Below are 27,461 nucleotides of genomic sequence, written 5' to 3'. Positions count from 1 at the left end.
ATCATTAACAGTGATAAATCCCAAATACCTTATCTAAGGATTAGAACTGTAAGTTAACAAGTACCATGGAGAACATTCATAAGGGGAGGACAGAAATGTCAACACAAATTACCACAAGGAAGAGAAAAGGAAAGTCACATAAAAACCACTCAAAGGGCATCAGAATACACAGGAAGCAGGAAGATTTACACATTGAGAAAAAGCAGAACACAGAAATGACTTTCAGATCTGGGTACAGACAAAAGTCATCAGTGAAGAATCAGAGAAATCACAGGGAAAATATCGAACAAACAAATACCAACATGAAAGGGGTTCTGCGAAATATACAAAAGAGATGAAAAAGAGCGTACCAGAGCGAATTCAAGAGGATTGGAGCAAAAGAACACTTGATTATTTGAAGGAGAGCTCCGATTTGGGCGTCAACCACAGTACCAACAAAAAGAGGAAATTCATGAAGAAGAGTGAGATATTGATATTTCAACCAGAACAACAGCACACAAACAAAAAGTGGAAGGTTATCTTACCTGAGGTGGAACGACAACGATGGTTGCAGATCGGAGGAGCTTCACTGTTGGAGCACACCTGAGATGGAGGAGACAACATAAAGCAAAACAGATACAAAGAGAAAGGAGAAGAGGAACATACCTGGAAGAAATGGAGAAGCATAGAAGAGTAGCAGAACCTGGATTTCACCGGAGATGGAGGTGGCATTTTCATGCCAACTTTGTTGAAGGAGAAATGCAGACAACAAGCTTCAAATTAGGGATTTACTTTCCTAATTCCCAAATGTGAATTTTATTTTGCTTTTTAGACCTTATTTCCATTTTTGTTGCACTTTGAACCTTTATTTTTTGGATAATTTACAAAATCAGTCCTTAACAGGACTATAATTTTAAAAAAAATGGTGAAGGACTACATTTAAAGATAATTTGAAAAACAAAAGTAAATAGGCGGGTCTTAGGGTTAGCTAATCCCTTAAAAAACATTAAAGAACAAGATTAATTAAAAAAACAAAGACCCACTGCAATAGAAATAAAAATCATTCAATACATAAGCAAAACAAGAGGTTCAATCCAAACTTTAACAATGTATACATCCATAAACAAGGTTCAAGTATATAAATGAAATACTACACACTTAGATATGCAATACATAGCAAGGAATTGAAGAAATGATTCAAGGGTTAAGAGATTCTTATCAAAACTTCAAATCTTCAATCCCCAAGTGTGGTGTAGGAACCCTAGTCTCCAAAACTTGTGTTTCTGTGCCAAAGATAATCTATTACAAAACCCTTGAAGAGTTTTTATAAATCTCAAAAACGTGCAAGACAACTGGACAAAAATACCCCTGCGTGCCTCCTCTGTGATTTACGAGATGAGCCACGGGCACAACGTGCGAGTCGCGCGCTTCACACATGTCTCGCGCGCTGCCCGTTCAGCTTCTTAGTCTTCTGGCAGAGCGCGTGACAAGTTCGTGATTCACGGGCAAGACGTGCAAGTCAATCGCGTGATTCACGGACGGTGTTTTTCCTTTAAAGTTCCTATTCTCCTTTGCTGACAAGCCGTGCGTCAACTGTGCGAATCACATGACACTCCTGCGAGTCACACACCTTGCTATCCTGTGTCCTTAGCTCATTTTTGCTAGTTTTCACTTGGTTTGATTCCAATTCTCTTCACGACTCAATGCACCTGAAATAGTAGCAATACACACCAAGAATAGCCTCATATCATAGATAAAGGACACACAAACCAAAGCAAAGAGGTTGTAATAAGTGGTAAAATCGCCACTTATCAGCCGACGTGGCAATTTTTTAAAAAGTAATCTGGAAAATTGATTTTTATAAAAACAAATCTGGATAAAATGATTTTTATTAAAAATCTGAAATTCTTTTGATTTTATAAAACTCGTTTCTTTTAAAAAAAATTGAAAATTTGGATTTTTTTTTTAATAAAAAAATCTAGAAAATGATTTTTTTTTTAAATCAGTTTTTCAGTTTTTTATTTATATTAATCCAGATTTAGAAAAAAAATTAGGACACTTTAAAAAAAATACTTTACAGTTTTCCAGATTAAAAAAATCATTCTTCAGATTTTTTAATTAAAAAATCCAATTTTCTAGAATATATTTTTATAAATGTCACATAGGAACCATATAGAATAAGTTAAATATCATGTGTCGTCCATGTCATCCAATTCCAATGACTAGGCTTGCTCTGCAGGAATATGTTAGAAATAAGGGGTATTTTTGAATACTTTGATCACGTTAGGGGTATATTTGGCCCCAGCTTGTAACAGAGGGTAAAAATAGTCAATTTATGAAAGTAGAGGAGTATTTTTTACCCTTTTCCCTTCAATCTATGTGAACTTATTGGGTGAAAATCATTTGCACCCCCCAACTATGCTTTAAAAATTAAACTCCCCCTTAACTTTGAATAATAGGCATCCTCCCCCTTTATCCTACTTGACTTTTTTAAATGCCTTTTTTACCTTTACATTATCAACTTTTGTCTTCTTTTTTTTACTTCTTTAAAATTGTGATATTTACTATTTTTTAGTTTATGTAACAAGTTTCTTTATAAAATAAATATTATCTTCTAGGTGAAGAAAAAAGTGAGAAATACTAACTAAGTATATAAATTAACAAAATAAACAAAAAAATAATTTTATTAGCAATAGTCAAAACTTTAATATAAATTCATACAAGTGAAAAATAACAAGTCATAATAGCTTTATAAATATATTTATATGCAAGCAATGCAAAAACAATTAAAAAATAGAGGCAAATTTTTAAAAATAATTTATTTATATTATAAATGAATTTTACTATTAGAAATATTCCATTAGCAACAACAAAACCTTGTTTATTTATATAAAAAATAGAGTATAAGAGAGAAGTGAAACTTAAATATACACACATGCATGTACATACCTATATAGATCTTACTGCATATAATATTGAAATAACAATCATAAAAAATTGCATTAGATTTTGTTACAAATTCATAAAAGTATTATTCTACTTATAATTCTAATGAACTTAAATAAGAATATATAAATACCTAAATTAATAAAATAAAATTATATATAATATAAAAATGCATTAAATAAATGGAGGATTAAAAAAATAAGGGTGAAATAGTCATTGAATAGGATAAATGGGTTTTGGGGGTGGGGGGTGGGCGGGTGGGGGGAGGGATGTCTATCATTCAAAGTTGATGGGGGAGTTTGATTTTTAAAGCAAAGTTGGGGTGAAAATTATTTTTACCCGAACCTATAAAAATTACCCATTTCTAAATAATAAATTCACCTTTTGAAATGATTTATCGCCATGCAACTATCTATGACTTGTTTTAAACTATAAATTTTAAAAGTCTTCCCTTTTTTCTTAAAATTTGTGCCAATTCAAGTTCACATAAACTAAAACAGGGGGAGTATAAAAGATACTCCCTTTGTCTCATAATACGTGTTACCTTAGCCAAAAAAATGTGTCCCATAATAAGTGTCACTTTAAGAAACCAAGACATAAATTGATTAGTTTTTTCCAGTTCTATCCTTAGACAATAAAGTAATATCTAAATGATGATTGAAAAAGTCATATAGTAACTTGGTATTGTTGGATTCTCAATGTCAAAAGGTTTACTTCTTGTGCATGCTCTAATTAAAAGGTAAAAGCAATTTATTTTATTATATAGGGGTAATTTGGTAAAATTCACAATACATTATTAGTTTCTTAATATGCGTGTTTCTGGCTAAGGTGACACTTATTATGGGATAGAGGGAGTAAATAAGAAATTATGTTTTTTTTTAAAATATATTACTCTTCGTAAAAAGTATTTTCTTCCGTACCAAACACACCCTAGATATCTATATCTTATAATATAAATCTAGGCATAGAAAAGGTGATGCGGCATATCTCTATGACCTAGAATACTATTTATCTTTTTTCTCTTTTTTTTTTGGCCTTTTCACTAATTATAAAATGAAAAATTATATCTTAATTATTGTGCTCAATAATGGACAACTAGAAAGACATTTAACAATTATTTCTTTAAGATTTTCACATTACCATCCATCAATTAACAAATTATAATTAGAGGTATATTTATAAATTAGGAGTTCTTTTTCCAAAAAAGGCTTGATAATGGAGGGGGGGGGGGGGGGGGGGGGGAATGAAGTTTTACAATGTTTTATGAAATGGAGCATATGAGATGAAGCAAGGGTGCAGGCCATGGAGGATTACGTAGGTGTGATAACGTCCAAATACACTCCTCAAAGAGAAAGTGTACATGGTCGTATGCAATATATTTACCCAACTATGAGTCGGGGTCGATCCCACAGAGAACAATATGCTAGGCGATTAAGAAAGTAAGGAACTTTCACCAACTAAGCTAAAGCCAAACGATGAATAATATTTTGGGTTTTTGAGAAAATTATGACTAATGCGGAAATGTAAAATTACCTAGAAAGCGAGTAAAATGATCAATGGCCACAAGCATGGATAATAGGAGATTACACTCAAGTAACGATCCAATGTATTTCACGATTTTACAACTAAGAACGGGTTTATGTCAATAGATAATGATTTCTAAAATCTCATTGAAAGTCTTCCAACCAAATCAATGAATTTCACTCTAAGCTTTTCCAAGCCTTAGAGTGTGATATTAGGCACAATCAATTTAACCTCAAGTAACTATCCTCTTCCGAGCTCAAGTTATTAGATGAGTTTAATGACCCAAATTCTTGTTAATTAATCTTTCCCAACCTAGATTTCCTTTCCCAAGCTCAATCTAAGTAAATGGGTGAGTCCTAGGGTTAGCTAATCCCTTTGGAAACATTCAAGAACGAGATTAATTAAATCAACAAAGACCCACTTCAATAGCAATAAGAATCATTCAATACATAAGCAAAACAAGAATTTCAATCCAAACTTTAATCAAGAATATTTTCATAAACAAGATTCAAGTCTAGAAATGAAATACTACACACTAAAATATTCAATACAAAACAAGGAATTGAAGAAAGGTTTAAGAATTATCTCATTAAAGTGCTCCAATCTTCTCCTCCAATGGTGTAGGTGAAAACCCTAGCCTCCAAAACTTGCAAAATGACCAAAGATGGAAAATGTTTTGCCCTAGCCTCTCTTTTGTAGCTCCCCCCAATTTTTTCAAGTCCAAAAAATGTCAAAATCTGCCCCCATATTTCTGTTTTTGCAATTCTGCCCGTTTTTGCAAAACTGTCCACTTTTGACAGTTTTGCAAATCTGTCCCGTTTTTACAAAACTGTCCAGTTTTGACAGTTTTGCAAAAATGTCCAGTTTGACCTCTTTTTGACTTTCTTTTCACTTGGTTTCTTCCGATCACTCATTTCAGCTACTTGGCTTGTTTTGCTCTATTTTGTTCCATTTTGGTCCATTTTGATCCATTTTGCTCTTTTATGCTCTCCGGGCATCTTTTCCTACAAAACAACATAAAAACACAAAAAGTAACAACAAAAGTGCTTAAGGAGTCACAAAAGCTTAAGGAATTAGCGTCGAATATCGCGTAATTTCACGACTCATCAAGGTGTCAGGCGATGACGAAGAGAAATTTGGATAAATGAGGTGAGGGGAAGCCTTTAGTTTGATTTTATTTACGCCTTTATAATTAACAAATTATGGCTAGAGATGTAGTTATAAATTAGTTCCTTTTTCCCCAAAAAAGCTTTGATAATGGAAAGAAAGAAAGTTTTCCAAGGTTGGATGAAATGGATTACATGAGATGAAGCAAGAGTGTAGACGGTGGAGGGTTACGTAGGTGCAGACGACAACGAAGAGTAATTTGGACAAATAAGGTGAGAGAGAGCCGTTATTTTGATTTTATTTACGTCTTCACAATTGAATAAACAATACTCAAGGAAGAGTGGAGTATGCAAGAGAGTGAAAATAAAGAATTGAAATAGATATGCTAAAAAACAAAAGTAAAGGAACAAATATGAGAGAAGTAAACAAATTGAGATCAGAATTAAGCGAGAGGATATAAAGGAGGCATCGGAAGAGGTTTTTGACAAGACCAACGATCATTAAACATATGAGGCGAATAAAGTACTTCCTCCTTTATCAAAGTTTGTTCTTTTAGCGTAGAAATGATACACTTTTTATAATTAGTAATTTGAAAATTGTTAGTGCACCAGAGTATCATGCTGACCAAGATTTTTATTTGTTAATTTTCCTTAATCTTCTCATACGAGTATTACATTTACATGATCATTTGATTCCAAATAAGAATGTGTAAGCTATAACTTTCACTTTCAAAAAAGGAACTAAAGAAAACCAAAGAAACAAGGAAAAGGAGTACTATAATGCTACGAAATATTATTAAAACGGGAAAAATGGAAAGAAAAATAAAAGCAAAAAGATGAAAAAAAAAAAAAGGTGAAGACGAGGAATAGCCAAAAGGTGCGGATTTATTTGGTTTGTATTTTTTATTATTATTTTCACATATCTTCTTTATTGTTCTTTTTAAAATATGAGAAACATCGAAAAATCTTTTAGGAAATAAAATCCAATAAGAATTTATTAAATATATCTTAGTCAAAGACATCATGATTTCTAAGAATAAGAAATTCATTATTATTTTTTTAAAAAAGAACGAGCTAATTAATTAATAAATGTTTATCAAGTTCACATAACAAGATTTTCCCATTTAGAGGAATTGTATGTATGGTGCTTGAAGTACTGAAATTACACTTATATTGATATGATAAAAAATATTTAAATTTTAATTTAATCAAATTTATAGAATTACACATATAGAAGATTTAGTTTATCATTTAAATTTGCAAAAAAAAAAAACATGTATATCAAGATTTTTGCGAGAAGGTCATATCATGAACTTACTATTGTGTCTTCGCGCGGATAAGTTTACTAGTATAATACTCTCTCCATTCCAAAATAAGTGTCTCTTTTAGCTCATGCACACCCCTTAAGAAATTACTCACTCCTAGAAAATTAGGAGTGTTTTTACCAACTTACCCCTAATTAATGTTTAGAAAAAAAATTATTTAATGATTCTTGATTATAAATAAGGGTAAGTTTGGAAGAATACGATTAATTTCCTCTTGAAATCCTAAAGCGACACTTATTTTGGAACAAAATAATAAGCCTAAAAGGACACTTATTTTGGAATGGAGGGAGTATAAAGTTAGACATAAATAAAGTGATATAACACCTCTCTGTGACCACTATTTCTATTTATTTATTATTATTTTTTGCCATTTTTCTTTATTTTCCCCTTATTTTCTAATTAAGGATTAATTATATTCTACCTATTTATTGAGTTTCATTAAATTTTGTAACAACCCCATTAATTTAAGGCCCCGTTTGTCCATAGAAATAAAAAAAAAAATCATTTTTTTTGGAATTTGGAGTTGGAGTTGTGTTTGGCCATAGTTTTTGGTGAAATGTAGTTGTAAAAAAGAAAAAAAAGAAAAAAAATTGAAAAATAAATTTTTAGAATTTTTAGTATTTCGGAATACAACTTCAAGTTATATTCAGAATTCTTATGACCAAATGCTAAAAAGTAAAAAGAGTGAAAAAAAAAATTCGAAATAAAGTAAATAATTCTTACGGCGAAACGCCAACAATTGTATAACTTTTACTATATTACTCACGTATCAAAACGTTTCTCCACTCTTGGCGAGTAATCACACACTTATTTCAACCTTTTACTATACCCACGTTCACTTTTCCTTTAAATCTCATTACTTTCATCATTGATAACGTAATCATAAGTGTAATTTGCATCAAACCTATAAAAGTTACTACTTTAGTAGCATCTTCTTTCAAGCACTGTTCTTTCAAAATCAACTTCGTTAAAGTTTTAGATTGCTGTCCCACCTCTTTTTCTTGTGACTATATCCTTTAAAGGATTAGTGAGAAGATGTGAAAAGGATCACATAAAGAGGATTTACCATTTTCCATTTCAAAACCAACTTCGCTATGACTTTAGATTTCTGTCCTGTCTTTTTTTTCTATGGCTCTGTCCTATAAAGAATTAGCAAGAATGTACGAAAAGAATCACATTAAGAGGATTCGTCACTGTTTCTGGAAAGCGTGCCTTCGCAGTAGATTGTGTCAACGTTAATTGATGAATATGAGGATGAACGAGACATGTTGATTAAAGGTTTGGATAGAAAAATGAGTTTGATATAATAGCGGAGGAGAGTGTATTTACGATTTTTTGGACAATTTTTTTAAATTTTGTTCTAAAGAATATATACGCTATAAGGTTAACAAAAGAGTAAATGAGAGTTTTATTCTCCTCCCGTTGTCCTCCTGCTGTTTTTGTTTTTAATTTGTTGGACTGTTATAAATTATAGTTATACTATTATACTATGTGTGATGAATTTATAGGATAAAAATGAAAGTTTTGGGATGGTAAATTAAATATAAAAGGAAGAAGAAGAAATGTGGGAATTTTACATCAAATTATTTGGAGTGAGATGTGAATTTTTCCGATTTTATGCGAAAATCAGAACTAACGAAATTAATAAATTACTAACAAAATATGAAGTTAAAATAACTGTAAGTGGCAATATAAGGAGGTTAAAGTGTTGTGATAAGTTATTTTAAGGAGAAAAAAGGGATTAAGAATGTAAAAATAAAAAGGACTAAGGAAAGAGAGGAAAAATAAAGAAGGAGAGACAAAAGATTTGCAGAATCTCCCCATCTTGATTGCATCATCTATGTCCATTTGTGACCTGTGCTTGTGCATTTCCTCAATTTGAGGGATTGATAAGTACTACTCGAAATTACTTTCTTTTGTTTCTCTTCATTTTACTTTTTTTTTTCTTCCTTTTATCTTAGATTAAAGAAATGTTTTAAAGAAAATTATATTTTAACTTGAGAAAGTTAAATTATTTCACTGAAGGTTTTCTTATTTACTTTGAGGTTTTATACATTTTTTTCAATTAAAAAATAATAAAAAAGTAGCATGCCTACATACCTTCTTTTGTGAATGGCAATGGCTACATACCTCTCAAGAAAATTGATGGCGAGGAATATTGTATCGTCTGAGGATCCGGAACAAAAATAACCCCAAAAAAGACCTTTTGAACTAAAATACCCCAACCATAAAAAAGGGGACATAAGTATCTTTAGCGCAGTAATTTACTGCTCCTAAAGAATTCTTTGAGTTGATTTTTAATGGGTACTCAAAAATCCCGTTGGATGGAATTAGAACAGGGACTAGGCCTGTTGTAATTGATTTTTTCATAAAAATAGAGATGAAATATCCTAAAGATTGATGGAAAAATATTTGTTAATATCTCCAAAAACAAAAAATTATATGTCTACAATTACAATTGTAATACTACTGATTCTATTTTTGAATAGTCTAATACTCCCTCCGTTCGCTTTTACTTGTCCATTATTTCAAAAATACAACAACAACAACAACAACAACAACCCAGTGAAATCCCACAACGTGGGGTCTGGGGAGGGTAGAGTGTACGCAGACCTTACTCCTACCAAGGTAGGACGGCTGTTTCCGAGAGACCCTCGGCTCAATAAAAATAATAAAAGGAGGTCAGATACGGATAAGAGATTCAAAGCGATATGGAAATGAAGTAACGCAAGCGACACAAATAACATAGAATAATCAAAGCACGGGAAATAACAGATAATAGCATAGTAGCATAAATCAGAGCACAAGAAATTATACTACGATAATGCGACTACTAATAAGACAGGATAATGAGACTATCTACTAGCCTTCTACCCTAATGTGGGTCCTCCAAACCCCTCTATCTAAGGTCATGTCCTCGGTAAGCTGTAATTGTGTCATGTCGTGTCTAATTACCTTTCCCCAATACTTCTTTGGCCTACCCCTACCTCGTCTGAAACCATCCATGGCCAACCTCTCATACCTCCGCACTGGGGCATCCGTGTCTCTCCTCTTCATATGCCCAAACCATCTCAATCTCGCTTCTCGCATCCTGTCTTCCACCGAGGCCACTCCCACCTTGTCCCGAATATCCTCATTCCTAATCCTGTCACTCTTGGTGTGGCCACACATCCATCTCAACATTCTCATCTCAACAACTTTCATCTTTTGAACGTGAGAAATCTTAACTGGCCAACACTCCGCCCCATACAACATAGTCGGTCTAACCACCACTTTGTAGAACTTGCCCTTAAGTTGTGGTGGCACCTTCTTGTCACATAGCACTCCGGAAGCAAGCCCCCATTTCATCTACCCTGCCCCAATACGATGTGTGACATAGATTTTCACTTTTACTTGTCTACTTTCGCATATCAAGAGAAAAATAATTTATTTTTTCTGTTTTACCCTTAGCATAAATTACTAATTCCAAATTATTTTTTAAATTCATTAAGAAGATTAATATGGATATCATGGTAAAATATGTCCTTCATTTATTACTTCATCCGTCCCATAATAAGTGTCACCTTAACCAAAAAAATTTATTCCATAATAAGTGTCACCTTAGGAAACCAAGACATAAATTGGCTAGTTTTTTTCAATTCTACCGTTAGATAAAAACTGATAAGTTAAAGTAACATCGATTGGAAAAGCCACATAGTAACTTGGTATTGTTGGATTCACGATGTCAAAAGGATTACTACTTATGTATGCTCTAATCAAGAGGAAAAGTAATTTATTTTTATTATATAGGGGTGATTTGCTAAACTTCACCTTGAATTATTATTTTCTTAATATACTTATTTTTGGCTAAGGTGACACTTATTATGAGACGGAGAAAGTATTTTTTAAAGGATGTGTAAAGTTTATAGTGGATAAATAAAAGCGAACGGAGGGAGTAGCTTACATTTATTTCCCCTCCTTGAATATTCTTGATTGGCCATCATTCTAATAATTAATTAATGCTCATAACGTCTAACTTTGGCTAATTGTAACCGATTCGTTACTAGCTATATACACACACTCACACATTTACTAAAAAACATATAATACTAATAACAATAACAAAGTAATTTATCCTAAAATTAAATATCTATTGATATATAATTTTTAAATGATGAAAATTAGTGAAAATATTTTCGAATTTTATTTTACAAAAATGATATAAAAGAAAAATTAGCTTGATCCTATTATGGTACTTCATGTTTTCATAAGATTGTGTTTGGTTTGAATTTTTGGCTTCGTTTTTTAATTATTGTATGAAATACCTTTGAGTTGAAACTATAAACCGTATCTAAATTAGGGGAAAGGGTCAAAAATGCCCCTCTACTTTGAAAAACGGGCTAAAAATATCCTCCAAAATAATTTTGGATAAAAAATATTCCTCCCGTTATTAAAGTTTTCAAATATATTCCTGTCTTAACAGAAATTCGCAACATAATTCGATTTTATTTTTAAACCCATATCGTTTAAAACCGATCCAATTATATAAAAAAATTCCTATGCGACTAACTTATTTTCGAATTCTATTTTCGGTGAATATTTTTAATTCTTTTTCCAAAATTATCTATTTTTACTAAATTTGAGGATATTTTTAGTTGTCGCACCGCGCGAAGTGCGGCCCAGTAACTTTACTTTAGTACTAGTAAATAATGTTCACTGACTCAAATTTCCACGTTTAAACAGTTCCAAGACAGGAAAGCTTTCTTTTTTTTATATAGGGGGTACAAGCTATTTTTTCCCACTTTTCGTCAGTTTCACATAGGTTTCAAAAGTAACAATAATGGAGCCATTAGTGCCTTATCTGAAATCAAATCCAAGCAAAGCAACTTTCAAAAAAGAAGGGGCAATTTCAGGATTTTGTACGTGTTGAGTTCTAGCCTCACCGCCATAATTATTATGAAGAGATTTTTACTGCATTAAAAAAAGCAAGCCTGCACGTGAGGATGAAAACGAAATTAGAGGATGCAAGGGGGTTTTATCCCTTCATCTGAAAATTACATTTTACATATAAGTTTAAAAGTTATTTTTATATTTCTAATATATATAAGTGTGAAGAGAGGACTAACATAGTAATACAAATTTGTATCACAAGTTATATAAATGGTACATTTTAACCAATTACTTTTTGTTTCACATGATGTCATAGTACTGAATATTTATCTCTTCTCATGTATACATGTATGCACTTCAAATTTATTTCTCTGACACATTTATTTCCTCTGTGCATTCATACTTGTTGACTTTTGACTTTTCAAGTTCTTTAAGAATTAATAAATGAAGTACTCCCTCCGTCTCATATTACTTGACCACATTACTAAATTACTTTTTTTTATCCCAATCATAGTACTGAATATTTAATCTCCTCATGTATACACGTATGTACTTCAATTTTAATTTTCCAACATATATTTATTTTCTACGTGCACTTTTACTTGTTCATAAATGAAGTACTCAACATTACTAAAAATATATGTCCAAATTACTTGTTAATTTACAAAACCAAGATAAAATTAATTAAATCTTTCCCATCTTATCGTCTCCGTCCCATATTACTTGGCCACATTACTAAAAATTTATGTCCAAATTACTTGTTCATTTAGAAAACTAAAATAAAATTAATTAAATCTTTTCCATCTTACCCTTAGTAATAAATGTTCTTGAAAATAGTTAATTTTGATTAGAATGTATTTATTGGAAAGAGATAGGGGTAAGATAGTAAAATACATCTATTATTTATGATTCTTAAGGGGCGTGCAAAAGGGAAAGTGACAAGTAATATGGGACGGAGGGAGTATATATTTTACCATAACATTCATATTTATTGGTGTAATAGCCTTAAAAAATGATTTGAAAATGAGTAATTAATGTAAAGAGTAAAATTAATAATAAGAACAAAAATTTCTTTCTCTTGATATGTTAACGTGGACAAGTAAAGTAAATAGAGGGAGTGACTTTTATCCCCGTTTTTCTTCTTTGTCAATACTTTAAATGTGAAGAGAGGACGAACAATAGCAATGCAAATTTGTACCAAAAGTTATGTAAATTATACACTTTAACCAACTACTTTTTTATCCCACTTGGACATATGTTATAGTGCTGAGTATTTATTCTCTTCTCATGTATATACGTATGCATTTCAATTTTAATTCTCCTACACATAACTTGTCAACTTTTGACTTTTCACGTTCTTTAAGAATTAATAAATGAAGTATATATTTTATCATAATATTCATATTTATTGGTGTATAGTCTCAATAGCCTCAGAAAATGATTTGAAAATGAGTAATTAATGTGAAGAGTCTAATAAGAAGAAGAAAAATTTCTTTCTCTTGATATGTTAACGTGAACAAGTAAAAGTGAAGGGAGAGAGTGACTTTTATCCCCGTTTTTATTCTTTGTCAATACTTTACTTATTTTACTCTCCCATGCAGTCTCTGATTATTGTTTCTTTACATTTATAAAATGTATTACTTTATATTTTCATTTCGGAATTAAAATTTGGTGATTTACGATATAACATATATCTTTTTAATTTTGATTTCTTTGTAACAATTTTTTTCTATCTATAACTGTTAATATAAAAAATTATAATATATTTTTTAATTAATTTAATAAAAATATTTTATTTGTTTTGCTTTTGAAAAAAAATCCAATATATACAACAATGGTTCTTATGTTTGGATCTGAACAGTTAGTTAATTGAAATGGATATCAACCTGTCGGTATACATATAAGATATTAAAAAATTTAAAAGAAAAAATCTAGAATCAAATTATTAATTTTCCCTCATATTCTTATTAATTATCTTTTTCACATCGATGAACAACTTTCATTGTCATGACAATGAGAAACAAGTCTGATTCTTTCCATCTCAAAGACTTAATTCCATCATATGTTTTAATTTTTAAACTCCATTTTTTAATTATAACTAAAGTGATGGTACATAAAATACATTTTGTATATGTTGCTATATAGAATAACAATTAAAATGTTTTTAAAGTTATTTTCAAAATACAAATCTTAAAGACTGGCTAATTAAAGTGAATAGGCATGCTCGATGCACGGGCATGTATTGCTAGTATATAACTATATATAGTAGATTCAATCCCCTTAGCTCTTTCGTTGAGTTTACTTTTATAAATATTTTGAATCCCCTTAATAAAAATTCTAATACCAAAACTGCGTGAAAGAGTATGTTGAAAACATAATTAAACAAATAAAAGTATACTCCCTTTGAGAGTTCAAGTTTTTAGATGAAATGATTACCTACTTTGATAATTATCCCCAAATTTTGATGAATGGAAGGGTTGGCTCCAGACTAGTTTCTCTATAAGAGTTCTGTCAAACAAGAAAATAACTTCATGGAAGAGCTCTCTTTGTATTGTTTGCTTTCTCAGTTGATTCATATAATGAGAATCCTATATAAACCACGAGTACCAATCAAAGAAGTGAAAACTCTTTATTAAAAAGATTCCTAGTCGTAGTATTAAAGAATATACCCTTCAAAAAAAATTACACCGTATATACATTCATAGCAATGATTGAAATCCTTTCCCTTCCTTACAAGTTGAAAAGACAATTTCTGGATCAAGTATTTGATAGCTTACACCAAGTGTTCATGTATTGACAATTCCAATCAATGGAGTGTCATATTTTGTCACAACCACTGAGTTTGTTGCGTAACTCCCCACCCAACAACAAAAAACAAATGAGTGTGTTGTATTTACTTGATGCTCTCCCCGTCAATTTTCAGCTGCAAACACGGGTACCAAACTGTAGATGCTTTAACGTTCGATTACTGAAGAAGAAGCAGTTGAAACCTAACTAGACTTTTGGTTGATGTTCAATTTCTTTTTTAATGGACTCATCACAGAAGAATAGACTGCAGATACAGTATAACTCACACTATCTTCCAAGGAAGCAAACCAAATGCAATCTTCCTCTTCACGCATTTTGTGAATTCGCGATGTTACTGATGCTCAAATGAGATTTGGCTTTATCAAGCAACTCAGCAGAGCAGAGAGAACCTGAATGGTCCTCTAGCAGGATGGCTCATGGTAAGGTTTGGTTGACGAGCCCCATTGATATTGCAACTTCTTTGGATGCAAAAGCATCAGCTTGTTCCTGCAATGTCACGGAAGCGATAAAATGAAACGTAATGAGATCATATTTGTTTCAATGTCCTCACACTACCAGTGAAAATAATAAAAGAAGTGGAGAAACACTAGAGCAGGTGCATCTCTGCTCAGATATTTATATATCAGAAGATAGATTGACTAAATGAATTCTATAAGAATCCGTAAAACATAAAATGGGCATGCGAACGTACATGCACTTCTGCCTATATGAGAATACAGAACATCATCCAAAGATAAAGATATTTGCTGTATAATGTCCAAACCCAGTCTAAAATGCAGGTTTTATATATATATATATATACACACACACACACAACAAGTAAATGGTAAGCGAAATGGATTAAGAAATGTGTCTTTTTCATACAACACCAACAACTATACCTCAATCCCAAGCAACTATCGGATCGACTATATGAAAACATAATATCCATTTCACCCTTCCTTCCATGTAATTCTCGGCCTATCTTATTCATTTTAACTCCCTCAATCAGCTAAGTTTTCATCAATTAACACAATATTATCCACAGAAATCGATGATTAAAAAAAGTCAACCACATAAATTGTGCACCATGAAACCTCATTAGCAGACTCTCAACTATCAAACTTGAGCGAAGCTCAAATAAGCATACCTGAAGGCGATGCAAGAGATACATCAAGAACAAATGGACAAATACCTGTCAACAGTAAAATATACCTCATTAAATAGAAGGTACAATTTTACATCAATTCGCTTTAAACATTCAACAGAAACTAAGGTTTTTTCAGAGTAAATTATCTGTTCTAACCAGATAAAAAAGCAAGATAACTCGAGCAGTTGGATATCGCCAGAGAAATCGTGTTGCCCTGACAGCCCCGGTATCCAGAAGCTTCGCCGCCTTCTGTAACTGCACAGGCAAGTTTATGTCATATACAAAAATAAGATAAATATATGGCTCTCCTTCCGGGTAAGTACAAAACTTGTACTCTTTTTTTCTTTTTTCGTGTTTCTTTTTACCCCCTAGGCGTGGGGATGTGGAAAAAATAAGAAAGAGCTTACCTGTATCGTCGCCGCTGTCATGTGGCGGTGATGCAAAGGGAGAGGCCTGTAATGTTAAATGTTACAGAAAAGCACGTCATGCTCAGAGGAACTTAAAAACTGGGAGTCTTACTTTGTTTTCTGATAAATAAACTGTGGAGGCTCGCTGAACTGCGTAATGAATTATGATCTCTTGTTTCAAACTATAGAAGTCTCATAAAGAAATAATTCTGAAGCAAATGAATTACCCATTATTGTGACATATTTTATATATAACATGACAGTTTCTGTTGTCCTTCATTTTAAATTAATGCTGGTAATAAATTTGAAATTTTCTTTTATTTTCCATTTCTTATTTTTGATAGTAGTGTATCCAACCAATTAACCCACCTCGACTATCGCACTTGGATACTTGGATCCTCACACCGTGCCAATTCGGCATATATATATCTAACAATTTATTTCTAGTTCTTTGAAAATTTAGATTGCACCAAGCAATTAGTAGATTCTTTACAACCACACAGTTCCTCCCTCACTCTTCCGTTCAACCAGGAAAGAGATGCAAATTTCTTCAACTTACTTTGTTCTTAAAAAGAAAGGCCTGAGCTGGAAAAGTAAGTTTAAGAACCAATTTCACATTTTCCTAGTGGACAACGGTGCTGAGGTTTAATGGGAAGCAGGGTCTTATAATAAAGGCAGAGATTCAAAAGTGTTTCCCAGAAGCATAAAGTAAATTCTTAATAGTAACATACTCAAGTGCTTTGATGTCAGTGTCTTCCTCCCATGAGGATGATGCTCGACGAGAAACTCTGTTTCTTTCAGCTTCTAACTGTTGTAAGAGAAATTCGTAAGTAACTTAAACTTCTTGATCAAACTGCAACTGTAAATACAAGGACTAGAATAAAATGCAATGCTAAAATTCTTATAAACTAAAGCACAAACCTGTACTTCCTGAAAGCGCTTTGCTTCCTTCTCCAACTGAAACTCAGCCGCAGCTTTTTCACTGGCCATGGCTTCAAGCTGTGTTTGCTTGTAATACTGAACTTGCAGGAAAGAAATACAGCTTATTAAGTTACTACAAGTTATAAAGGGAACTATATATAGCATGCATGAGTTAGTCAAAGTTTTACTTACCAATAGATCAGTTAATTCACGATACCGCTTTTCAAGTTCCACATGTTCCTGTTACCAGCAGCAATAGATTCCAGTATCAATATGGATTAAAAGATTGATAAACGAGGATATGCAAGTGGGTCAGTCACAGAAAGCCCAAAAGAAAAAGAGGCACAGCACGACACATTCCTGTGTTAATACCTAAAAGCACAGACTTGGCGATTTACCATATAGGGAAAAAAAAGAACATAGAAGGCACAGCACGACACAATTATTTTAAGATGATTGCTCAATCATTGACATATATAAGACCAAAAGAGCAGGGATGGGCACCAAAAATTGCATAGCTTCTATGCTGTTTTTGCTCAAGGAAAACACACTCTTTAAGTAACTTCATGTCGCTATTTCAAAGTTTGTAATAGAAAATGATACTGCGTGAATGACACAGTGATAAGATAATTAATGTCTTTCCAATATCTCTTCTTCTATTTCCGCCTTGCAGCTTAATATTAGCTATAGTTGTGGCCCTAATACCATGTTAAGAAAATGAACCTACGGCATGACTCAACTCTAAAGTCAGCGCAGTGGCGAGAATTCTCCAAAACTATATCAGGAGACTACAACCTATACACTTAACCGATATGGAATCTAACACTCTTAAGCACCTTATAATTCTTTCAGGCAACATGCATGGGTATTTCAATCATGAAAGAAACACCGTAAACACCCTCATAACTCTTTCAAGCTAAGTTGATTGGAATCTTCCAAAATACCGTTGGATGAGTCGGATCCTCCAAAAGCTATGCATTTTTGAAGGATCCAACAAGGGTGCAGCATAATTTTTGAAGTGTCTGAGCAACATAGCTTTCAGACAACATGCATTGACTATTTTGATCATGCTACTCTTCACTTTGGCATAGCTTAATTTACTACTACGCCACAAAAACTATATGAACTCTATATACTTCTTAAATTTTGAATTGACATTGGAAGCTCAGTTTTTCTTCATTTTTGTGGTATCCAAACATATAATCAAGTACGCTATTAAGATTTACTTTATATTTCTAGCTTTTGAGACCAACAAATGTCGGGACTACTAAATTAAGCTAAATGAAGGGTACTATTGGAACCAAAACTGATGATCCTTATCCAAAAAAGGGAACCAAAACTGATGATGATCTATTTGCATCTAACTGAATAAGTGATACCCGCTTAAAAGTTGAAAACAAAGTAGAAGGCGGGCTGTGTGGAAGATCAGGAGGTCCAAATCTTATTGAAAAGGGCAAAAGCAAGAGTTTAATCACCTGGCGAGAGTAATGTTCAGCATCCCTTTTCATGGCAGCCGTTTCAACTCTTAACTTTTGCATTTCAGCCTACAGTCAATAGAAAAATTACCCCTTAATGATCATCATTAAGGCATCAACTTAGAGCAATAGCTCATTTTGTTTACAAACAAAAACGAACAAGTACAATATTAGCACACACTAGTTAAGAGATTGAGCCAAACTATAGAGCAATAAACTTGCCTCCAAAGAAGCAAGCTTGCTTTCAGCCTCTCTCTGACCTTGGCGTGCACGCTCCACTTCTTCTTGCCATGCCTGGACCTGCATGTTCAGAAAATGAGGTTAAAACAGACATCTGGCGTGTGTCTGTTTTATCTAGCTGACTGTGACGTTTCAGTTTCAAACAGTCTCAGGCAGCAAATTAGAAAAGATCATGTTGTGCTGCAACTGAACAAACGAATATGAGGCTTGATGGAAACATCTATGGATATCACCGATCCATTGCATGTGTAAACTTTTTAACTGCAGCAACCATGGTTGATGATGTCAAACAAATGGTCCCTTGTCTTAGTTAAGAATTGTAAATTTCATATTTACGAGATGCCAAGACAGTTCTCCAAGCATAATATGTACAATAGGCATAAAAACACCTAATTTTGCATGCATTAAAACTTTAATATCAGGAGCATAACAATTTACTTAGTAAGATGAGAATATCAGGATCATAATCTTTTTCTAACTCAAATGTCTTGCAGACACCAACAATTTTAAGTTTACTTGTATTTTCAAATTCCTGATTCTCTCATGTTACTTCAAAATGCATTCAAGTGAATAACAATTATAAAACCTGAAGCACTTGATTTGCCTCTTCCGAGGACTTCTTTTGTCCACGTCGAGTGCGAGCTTCCATGTCTTGCAGTTCTTGATTTAGAGTTGCACATTCAACCTGCCAGATTCGGACACCCTTGGATAAGTTGACAAGTGCTGAAGAAATCTTTTCATTGTTCTTTTAAGGTGTCCTTCATTTCCAATTAAGCCAAAGAGTCGCATAAAGGATTTTCTTTTTTTGATAAGGAAAGAGTCACATAAAGGATGACATCAAAAAAATATTATTTACCTCAAGCAGTGCCACCTTCTGCTCAAGCTCTGTTGCCTTTGCAGTCCTTTCATCAGCTGTTCTCTAGTACCAATAGTCATACAAAAGTTTAAAGATATTTACTTAATTGAATAATGAAAATCACGCATGCATTAGTAATGAGAGATTATGTGCTGCCAAACAGAAGAAACTTATGATGTACAAGTACAAACAATAAACCAATTGCTAGTAACTAAAGAGAAGTGAATTTCACTTCAGTTCTTTTAGATTCCTGCTTAATACCAAGAGGACAAGTACTAGAATCTAGTCCAATTAAGCACGATGACTTAAGTGGTATGATCTAAAGTGCATCAGTTGGGGGAAAATGAAAGTAAAAGTCATCCCTCTTCTTTTCATAATTGACGACAATGTCTGAACAATGGGTGGTAAATCAGAAATGGCTACAACAAAATTAATGCTACTCGAATTACAACATAGACAATACGTTCACGCCACAATTCTAGCTCTTAGAGTCAGCTCAAAGTCTACCTCTTATTATCAACTTATCACTACCATAAATTCAATCCCTAGAAAATACAAATTCTCGAAGAGCAGGATACTGCATCACAACCCAAGCAAGGCATTACAAGAAAGCTAGAACTTTTCAGCAAAAGTTCACGTATTATTCTCTTCAGGCTAATACTGTTCTGGCTTGTCATTATATGTTGAAGCAAACAGCTAAATCCCTATGTTATAAAAGCAATAGCATGCAAGAACCAAAATACCATAAATGTATACTTCATTGCAATTCATGATGTAACAGCATAAGAGAATATACTTGCAGACGGAGAATACCTGTGCCCTAGCCAAGGCTGTGGATGCCTCTAAAGATCGGTGCTCCAGTTCTACCTCCCTTTCCATAAAAGCCTATTCTTACAGATGACATGAATTATTAAATTGCAAACAGCACATCTCCATTATCCACAGCTTCCCTATAGGTGGGGTAGCTGTGGATGCATTTTAGAATCAGAGAGGGAGCAGGAGAGGGGCGTTGCAAGCGCATCTATAAAGTTTAAAACAGAAACTCTATATCAGGGAGAAATGACAAGTTCTCTGCTATTGATCCACAGACGTGTGGTAAAGTTGTTGGCAGATTTCAGGAGATAAACTTGTTTGTTGCTAAAGACTTCAAATCATTTTTCAAAATCCTTGTACAAATATTGAACTACTTCTTTTTTAGAATGCTCAGCAAGTAAGTTTCAGTTATTAACCTTTTTGGTAGCATTATGAGCAGCACGCTCTTCTTCTGCTCTTCGCTCTGCAGCACCAAGCTCCTCTCTTAAAGCCTGAACACATAAAAGTTTCTCACCCCCGTCAGAAACTTAATAGTAGTAAAGGTGTTCGGTAGCAGCTAAACAAAGCAATAATATCCAGAAGTTGTTGTGAATAGAGATCCACATACTTGCATCATCCTTGTCTCTGTTAGTTCCCTGTTTCTCATTAAAGCCTCCATATTAGCCTGAAGAAAAGCAGACAAATTTCAGACTTCCTTTCCATTTAACATAATTGATTTCTGGGCGCTCAGTGATAAAAGTGCTGATAGTTCAACAAGATTAGAATGGTAAAACTATAGAGTCCTCGCGGAAGTCCTTTTAACTATAGAAGTTTCATTTGTATTGGCCCAGGTAACCACCAATAGACACATAATTCCAAGTACCAGAATTTTAAAGTGAAGTCATAACAAAGATCAGACTGACACAGATGATCCCAGAAACAAAAACAGATTCAACGAAATGCCACTTCGCAAGTGTGGTAGTGCAAGGCTGACAGGTTGTTTGAAATGAACCTGCAACGATGCCAGGTTTCCTTCGGAGAGTGCAGCTTGCTTCTTAAGTGCATCCGTAGAATTAACAAGAGCCTCAATTTCAGCATTCTTTGCCGCAAGAGCCTCAGCCATACCGGACTCCACCTTGGACACCTCTTTTTTGGCTACAGATAAGTCTTTCTGAAGCTGCTTTATCCGAGCCTCGCAAGATTTACTCAACTCCCTCTGTCACATCAGAGTAAACGGCATATAATCAACACTTGAATGCAGAGATTTTAAAAACCCAGTTACTCTCCAATCAAATGCTCATATTCACCTCTGCAACAAGAAGCTCCTCTAGCTGAGCATTTTCAGATTTATACTCCTGAAGACGTGATGAAAGTCCAGCACAAACCTGACATTTGAGTAAAAGCACAATAAGCTGTGAAACATAACTTTCTGCAGAACAAGAATCTCTTACACTGCAGCTGATTAAAAGATCAAAAAAGATAAAAATGTTAATTATTTTCTGATCATTAATGAATCTATTCAACCATTTACGCCGCTCACATATTTTATCAAGCAAAGCAGCCTCCCAACTTACCATATCAAGAGTTTAACTTGCTTTCATCTCTCATGACAGGTAAATTAGGATGTGATGAGATTTATTATGTTCATAAAATTTAACATATTAACACTTCAAAAAACAATATTACAGCATACTCAAATTAGCAAGGAATACTGCTCTCTCCATTTTTTTAGTGAACTGGAGGCCTTCAACTGATGATATTAATGCTCATTAATCTTTACAATATGAATATTACACGTACTTCGAACTTATAAGAAAGCAACATTGCTGAAATGACGTCTTTGAACAAACCATATTCATCAAAGTTTTTTTTGGGTTCACAAAGGTTCATTAAATTAAAATTTGAAGGGAAAGACAGCACAACATTTACATGTACTTAATCCAGCACCATTTCCCAAGTATTTGGTGGAAAAAACCAAAGCGAAGGTAAATTCAGAAACTAATTGCCAGATTAAATTCTAGTTCTCTGAGTTAACTAGCAGCTATTTCTTTGAAAAACACTGTAAAACCTTTTCTACAAAAAATAGTTTTTTGGAAATACTTTCTGGGAAAGCTTCTTTAAAAACTTTAAAAAATAGGAATGTTGAATTTCCTTTTTCATTAATTTGAGAAAAATATGCACAAATAAAGCACCTTAGCATTCTAAATCAGAGGATAATGAAGTAATGAACTCTTACACGGGCTAACCGTGCTTCTTTTGACTGACCGGTAGAAGTTGCATTCTTAAGCAATCCCTGAGCCTGAAGAAATACATGTAGTCAAAAGAGCTTATCAAAAGACCTAGAAATACACCATAAAGTTAGCTTATAAAACAGACTCTACCTCTTCAAGTTGCTCCTGTACTTTCGTGGAAGAATTAACAGTTTTACGTTCCGGAAGCTGCTTCTCGCCTGGATTAACAGTTTTCTGTTCTGGAAGCTGCTTCTGGTCTGAATTAGGTTCAGCATTGGTTTTAACATCCTTCATCTGCCTGTCCGTTATACCAGGTTCATCTGCAGTTACAGAGTTGGATCTTTCCTGCTGAAAGTTCGCAGGAGATCCTGCATCAAGAACTGTGTTTTGACTAGAATCCACTGGAGATTTGTCCTGCAAAGTATCAACCACCTGTGCAGCAGGCAACAGAGGAGTCTCTCCAGGAATATCTGAGGTGTTTCCACCTGTATGCTCACCAGTAGATTCTGAACTCACGGCTTTTACATCAACTGGTTCTGCTGCTTCCAAGTGATCAGCATGATGATTTAACTCATTGTTAGAGGCTGTTTCAGACATAGGAGCATCCAACGAGGCACCATCTTCAGAAACTATTAGCTTATCTTCAGTGCTAGTTTTGCTGCTAGGACTACCTGGATTAGTCCTATTGTTTTCAGTAAGTACGGTAGCTTTATCTTTATCAGAGGCCCAATCTGACTGTGACGTCCCTTGGCTAGCTTTTTCCCTTTCAAAATTGACAGTTTCTGAAGGTTCATTAGAAGAGAGTTGTTTTTGAGCCTGCAGCGAACCTCATTGTTAAAATTCTGAAAACTCTCAGTAGATAAAATATAGCATTGTGTTGGGAATGAAAAACACTACCTTCTTTTTTTGCCTTGACCTTTTTGTTTGAGATCCTTTCTCATTCGGAACTAAGCCAAAGAAAAGAAAAAAAAAAAGAGATGATTTATTCCCCATCCGCAGAGGCTACTTTAAAAATAATAATGTAAAAATATGAAAAGTTATAGGACACTTAAATGAACACTTTTCTTTTCCAATCAGCATGATCACAAATAGAAACAAAAATATGCATCTTGAAATATCCTACTGTTTTCAATTAGTGTAGCTTTATCTTTTCTTTATTAGAGATAAGATTTGATTGTGATATCCCTTGGTTAGCTTGTTGCCTTTTCAGAATTGACTGTTTCTAAATGTTCATTAGAAGAGAGTCATTTCTGAAGGTAACTATAAGAAGTCTTATTTCTTAAACAGGAATGTCCTAAGCCAGTCAAAAGCAGAAACCAAGAGGTGCATTTTGAGATTGAAAATTTTATAATCATCGAAGCAACCTTATAAAAGTTATACCTGGACTCTGAGCATTGGGCGGTTCATCAGAATTCTCGCCGACTACACTCTTTGCCCTCTTATCTACAACTTCAAACAAATCTGATGCAACAAAGTACATTTCAGCTTGTTAGGAAATTGTACAAGATCTGGAAAGATCTTCCATGTTGATGAGTCAGAAATCAACATAGTTCAAATGTGCTCCATTCATCCATCCAATAAAACATGACTCTGAATAAGACTTACAAGTCAATGGGGTACATTGCTAATAGCGGAAGCTGGTTGTGAATTAATAATTTCTCATTTTTCTAATCAGATTGGAACAACAAGAAGTAGGAAAACTTTGAGAATTCATAATAGCAGGGTGTATTTAAAACAGCGCTTTGGTAGTGAGAGGAAACTCGCTTTTTGTATGGTATCAAGTTCCATTTACGACTACGAGAAGCATGCACGCCAATAAACTTGCAATGCAGTAATCAAGCTAAAGGAAAAGAAAATTTTTGAGCAACTTATAATTTATCAACATTAAAAGGTAAATGGTCAAATTTCATCTAACATCCCGCTATCAGGAAAAGGTCTCTTTTTTCCTTGATCCCTAACAGAGCTCCAAACTTAGGATAATTTTCAACAATAGTCAAAAGTTAAGGGGTAAATCTAGACCTTTTTTCTCGAAGACTTTGGACATGTAGCTTTCATTTCGAGATCCATTAAAGGTAAGGGAAAACATAAGAAAATTTGTTAACGACAAGGTCTGAAAGTGAAATGGAGGAAAAAAATTGAGCACTTCCGGATAGTACATGGGCAAATTTGGCCATTTTACCACATTAAAATAGCCGGAGCTGTCTATTTCACATCTCATAACTCAATTTCAACACGTTAAGTGAACTCAAACTTTATGCATCCCAGCTCGAACTACTGAGTTGGAAGCAGAAATTGCATTCACTAAAGAAGATACGCCTTATGTCATGTATGCAAAAAAGCATTATCCTTGAATTCATTGTCAAAATGAAAATTTAACACCTAAACAAACACTACAAGCAGTTCGAAATTCAGATCAAACTACACATACAGACGCACTAAAATTCCAATCAAATACACTCGCTAGTCCATGTCAGGTAAGTGCATTTCTACGAAATCATCTTAAATGTATACTATACCAGCACATTTACCTCCTACTTCGGGCTCGGACTACACACACACACACACACACATATATAAGAATTTATCAAAAAAAAAAATTGAGGTATCTGTATACACACATATATACATCTAAGACATCCAGCATAGAGACTAAGCTCACATGCACCTACCTTGGGCTCGGACTACACACACACACACATATATATAACAGTTCATCAATAAATTCGAGAAACCTACATACATTAAACAGCGCATCCACTGATCTCTGCATTCTGGATCAGCCTAAGAGCCTGTTTGGATGGGCTTATGCCTATAAGCTGCAAACAGCTTATAAGGCTAAAACAAATAAGTTGGGGTAGTCTAACTTATTTTTTTTGGAGCTTATAAGCTGCTTTAGATAAGCTAAGTCAAACCCAATTATTTTTTTGAGCTTATTTTAAGCACAAAATGACTTTAAGCTGGCTAGCCAAACACTCAAAAAAACTGAAAACAGCTTATAAGCCAATCCAAACGGGCTCTAAATAATGTCACTTCTATAAAGATCGAACAACTCATACCTTCACCAGCTTGGACTATCTACACACACACACACACACACACACATATATATATATAACAATTCAGCAAAAAAATAGGGAAACCTATATACATTAAATAGACATACATCTGTCAGGTAAGAGCATTTCTAAAATGTATATATACCAGAGACTAGGCTCACATGCTCCTACAATCTCTAGCTCGGACTATATATATATAAGAATTTATCAAAAAAATAAGAAACATATATAAATTAAACAGTTATCCACTGATTTCAACATTCTGGATCAGCCTAAATAATGTCACTTCTATAAATACACAAACATATATGAAACAATTTATCAAAAAAAACTGAGATATTTATATATAAATTAAACAGTACATCCACTGATCTCCACATTCTGTATCAGCTTAAACAATGTCACTTCTATAAAATAAAAATCGGAAAAAAAAAATTACCTTCAGCGGCTCTAAACCACGAAGCCATTGGTGGAATAACTGAAACAGTATATATAATAAGCTTCCTATAAATCAATCATCAAAAATACATATAATTCGTAATTTTTTTAGGAAAAAATGTAATTTTGAGAATTTTAACAAATGAAAATGGAATTTTAAGATTTGTTTTTGTTTTTGTTTTTTTGGGAGATCGTTAGTTAGGGGGTCTCTGTTAACAAGCAAAAGAGGAAGAAGGAAAGAGGTATGATTCGGTGTGGTCGCGTGTATTGTAATGAGGTAGGGAGCTGTATCTGAGCCGTTAGATAGATTTGGGTAGACCCGAGCCCAAGAAGAAATAAATGGGTCGTTGTGAGCCCAGATAATTGGGCCTTGATTTTGTATAAATAACCCAATTACACTTGTTCGTTGAGCTTATGTTATTATAGTTAGAAGGAATTAACTTAAATAGCGGGTCGCATAAAATATCCGGTGGATGTATAATATATAGAGAAAATTTCATAAATAGCTATAGTTTTATATCTTACTTACGAAATGTAGCTACAACTTTATTTCAGAATGTAGTGATACAGTGTAACCGCACATGTGGAAGAGTTGTATCAGTCATACAGTTGCGTTAGATTAGCTGAAATCACATGTGTCAACTGAAAATCGCGTGACAAAATTGTATCAGTGCATATAGTTAGAGGCATGTATTGTGTATTTGCTATAACGCCCAAACTGTAGCTACATTTCTTAATTTTGTTAAACTATAGCTATACATCGTAAATACAGTCTAAATGTTTGTCAAGTCACATAATTCCGGCCTAACTTTTTGTGTAGAGATCCCTTTCCTTTTTGTGTTTGCTTATTAGAAATAGGAATAGCAACAAACTAATAGCTAACAAGTTGGGATTATACAAGGACATCAAGAAAAAAAATAAGTGTCTACTCTAATTTGAGAATGAATTTAATCAAGTTCTATGCATGATTATGGTAGTCAGATTACTTATCATTTTTTCTAAGCTAATAATTAATGTCAATTGCATAGAATTATCAGAAATTACCTTTTAGATGAGTTGATTGTTACAATCAGTGCATAGAAACCTAAAGTCATTTCCGAATTAGAGTAAGGCAACTAGGCAAGACACTATTTTTCTTCTTCTTAACGTCTTCAAATTAAGAGGAAGAAAGAAGGAAGGGCATTCCTTGTACTTAGCTACTTCCACTTGGTAAAACTAGCTTCAATTGTTACATCATTTCTTGGTTTATCTTATATTAAAATTGACCAATGAAATGAAACTTGGGACATTATCAGCCCAATCTGTTTCCAGGTGGGCTTGACCACATTGTGGGATCAGTAAGACATCACCAATGGACTG

The 27,461-nt window shown here is 33.4% G+C and overlaps 1 protein-coding gene across 3 annotated transcripts; it reads right to left on the bottom strand.

The window, feature by feature from the left end:
* Window positions 1–14,353: 14,353 nt before the first annotated feature.
* On the bottom strand, window positions 14,354–26,347 carry LOC132636817 (golgin candidate 1). Of its 3 annotated transcripts, none has more exons than XR_009581437.1 (22): window positions 26,104–26,347; window positions 23,989–24,069; window positions 23,506–23,555; window positions 22,759–23,424; window positions 22,614–22,676; window positions 21,685–21,762; window positions 21,390–21,593; window positions 21,006–21,062; window positions 20,815–20,889; window positions 20,399–20,470; window positions 19,586–19,648; window positions 19,316–19,414; window positions 18,712–18,789; window positions 18,490–18,558; window positions 17,207–17,254; window positions 17,015–17,110; window positions 16,825–16,901; window positions 16,094–16,139; window positions 15,843–15,941; window positions 15,687–15,731; window positions 14,824–15,043; window positions 14,354–14,692 (listed from the first exon to the last, which is right to left on the bottom strand). XR_009581437.1 is itself a non-coding variant. In XM_060353847.1 (21 exons), exons 1-21 carry the CDS (start codon window positions 26,129–26,131, stop codon window positions 14,972–14,974), a joined length of 2,166 nt encoding a protein of 721 aa, XP_060209830.1. In that variant the 5' UTR covers window positions 26,132–26,347; the 3' UTR covers window positions 14,354–14,971. The 3 variants fall into 3 exon arrangements, 1 of the variants encoding a protein (XP_060209830.1); XR_009581439.1 differs by having other exon boundaries at window positions 14,354–14,672; XM_060353847.1 differs by having other exon boundaries at window positions 14,354–15,043.
* Between the last annotated feature and the right edge of the window lie 1,114 nt (window positions 26,348–27,461).

Source organism: Lycium barbarum, chromosome 4 (assembly GCF_019175385.1).
Source record: "Lycium barbarum isolate Lr01 chromosome 4, ASM1917538v2, whole genome shotgun sequence".
NCBI lineage: Eukaryota > Viridiplantae > Streptophyta > Magnoliopsida > Solanales > Solanaceae > Lycium > Lycium barbarum.
Note: the sequence above shows the minus strand (reverse complement) of the source record. Positions and strands in the feature narration are given on the sequence as shown.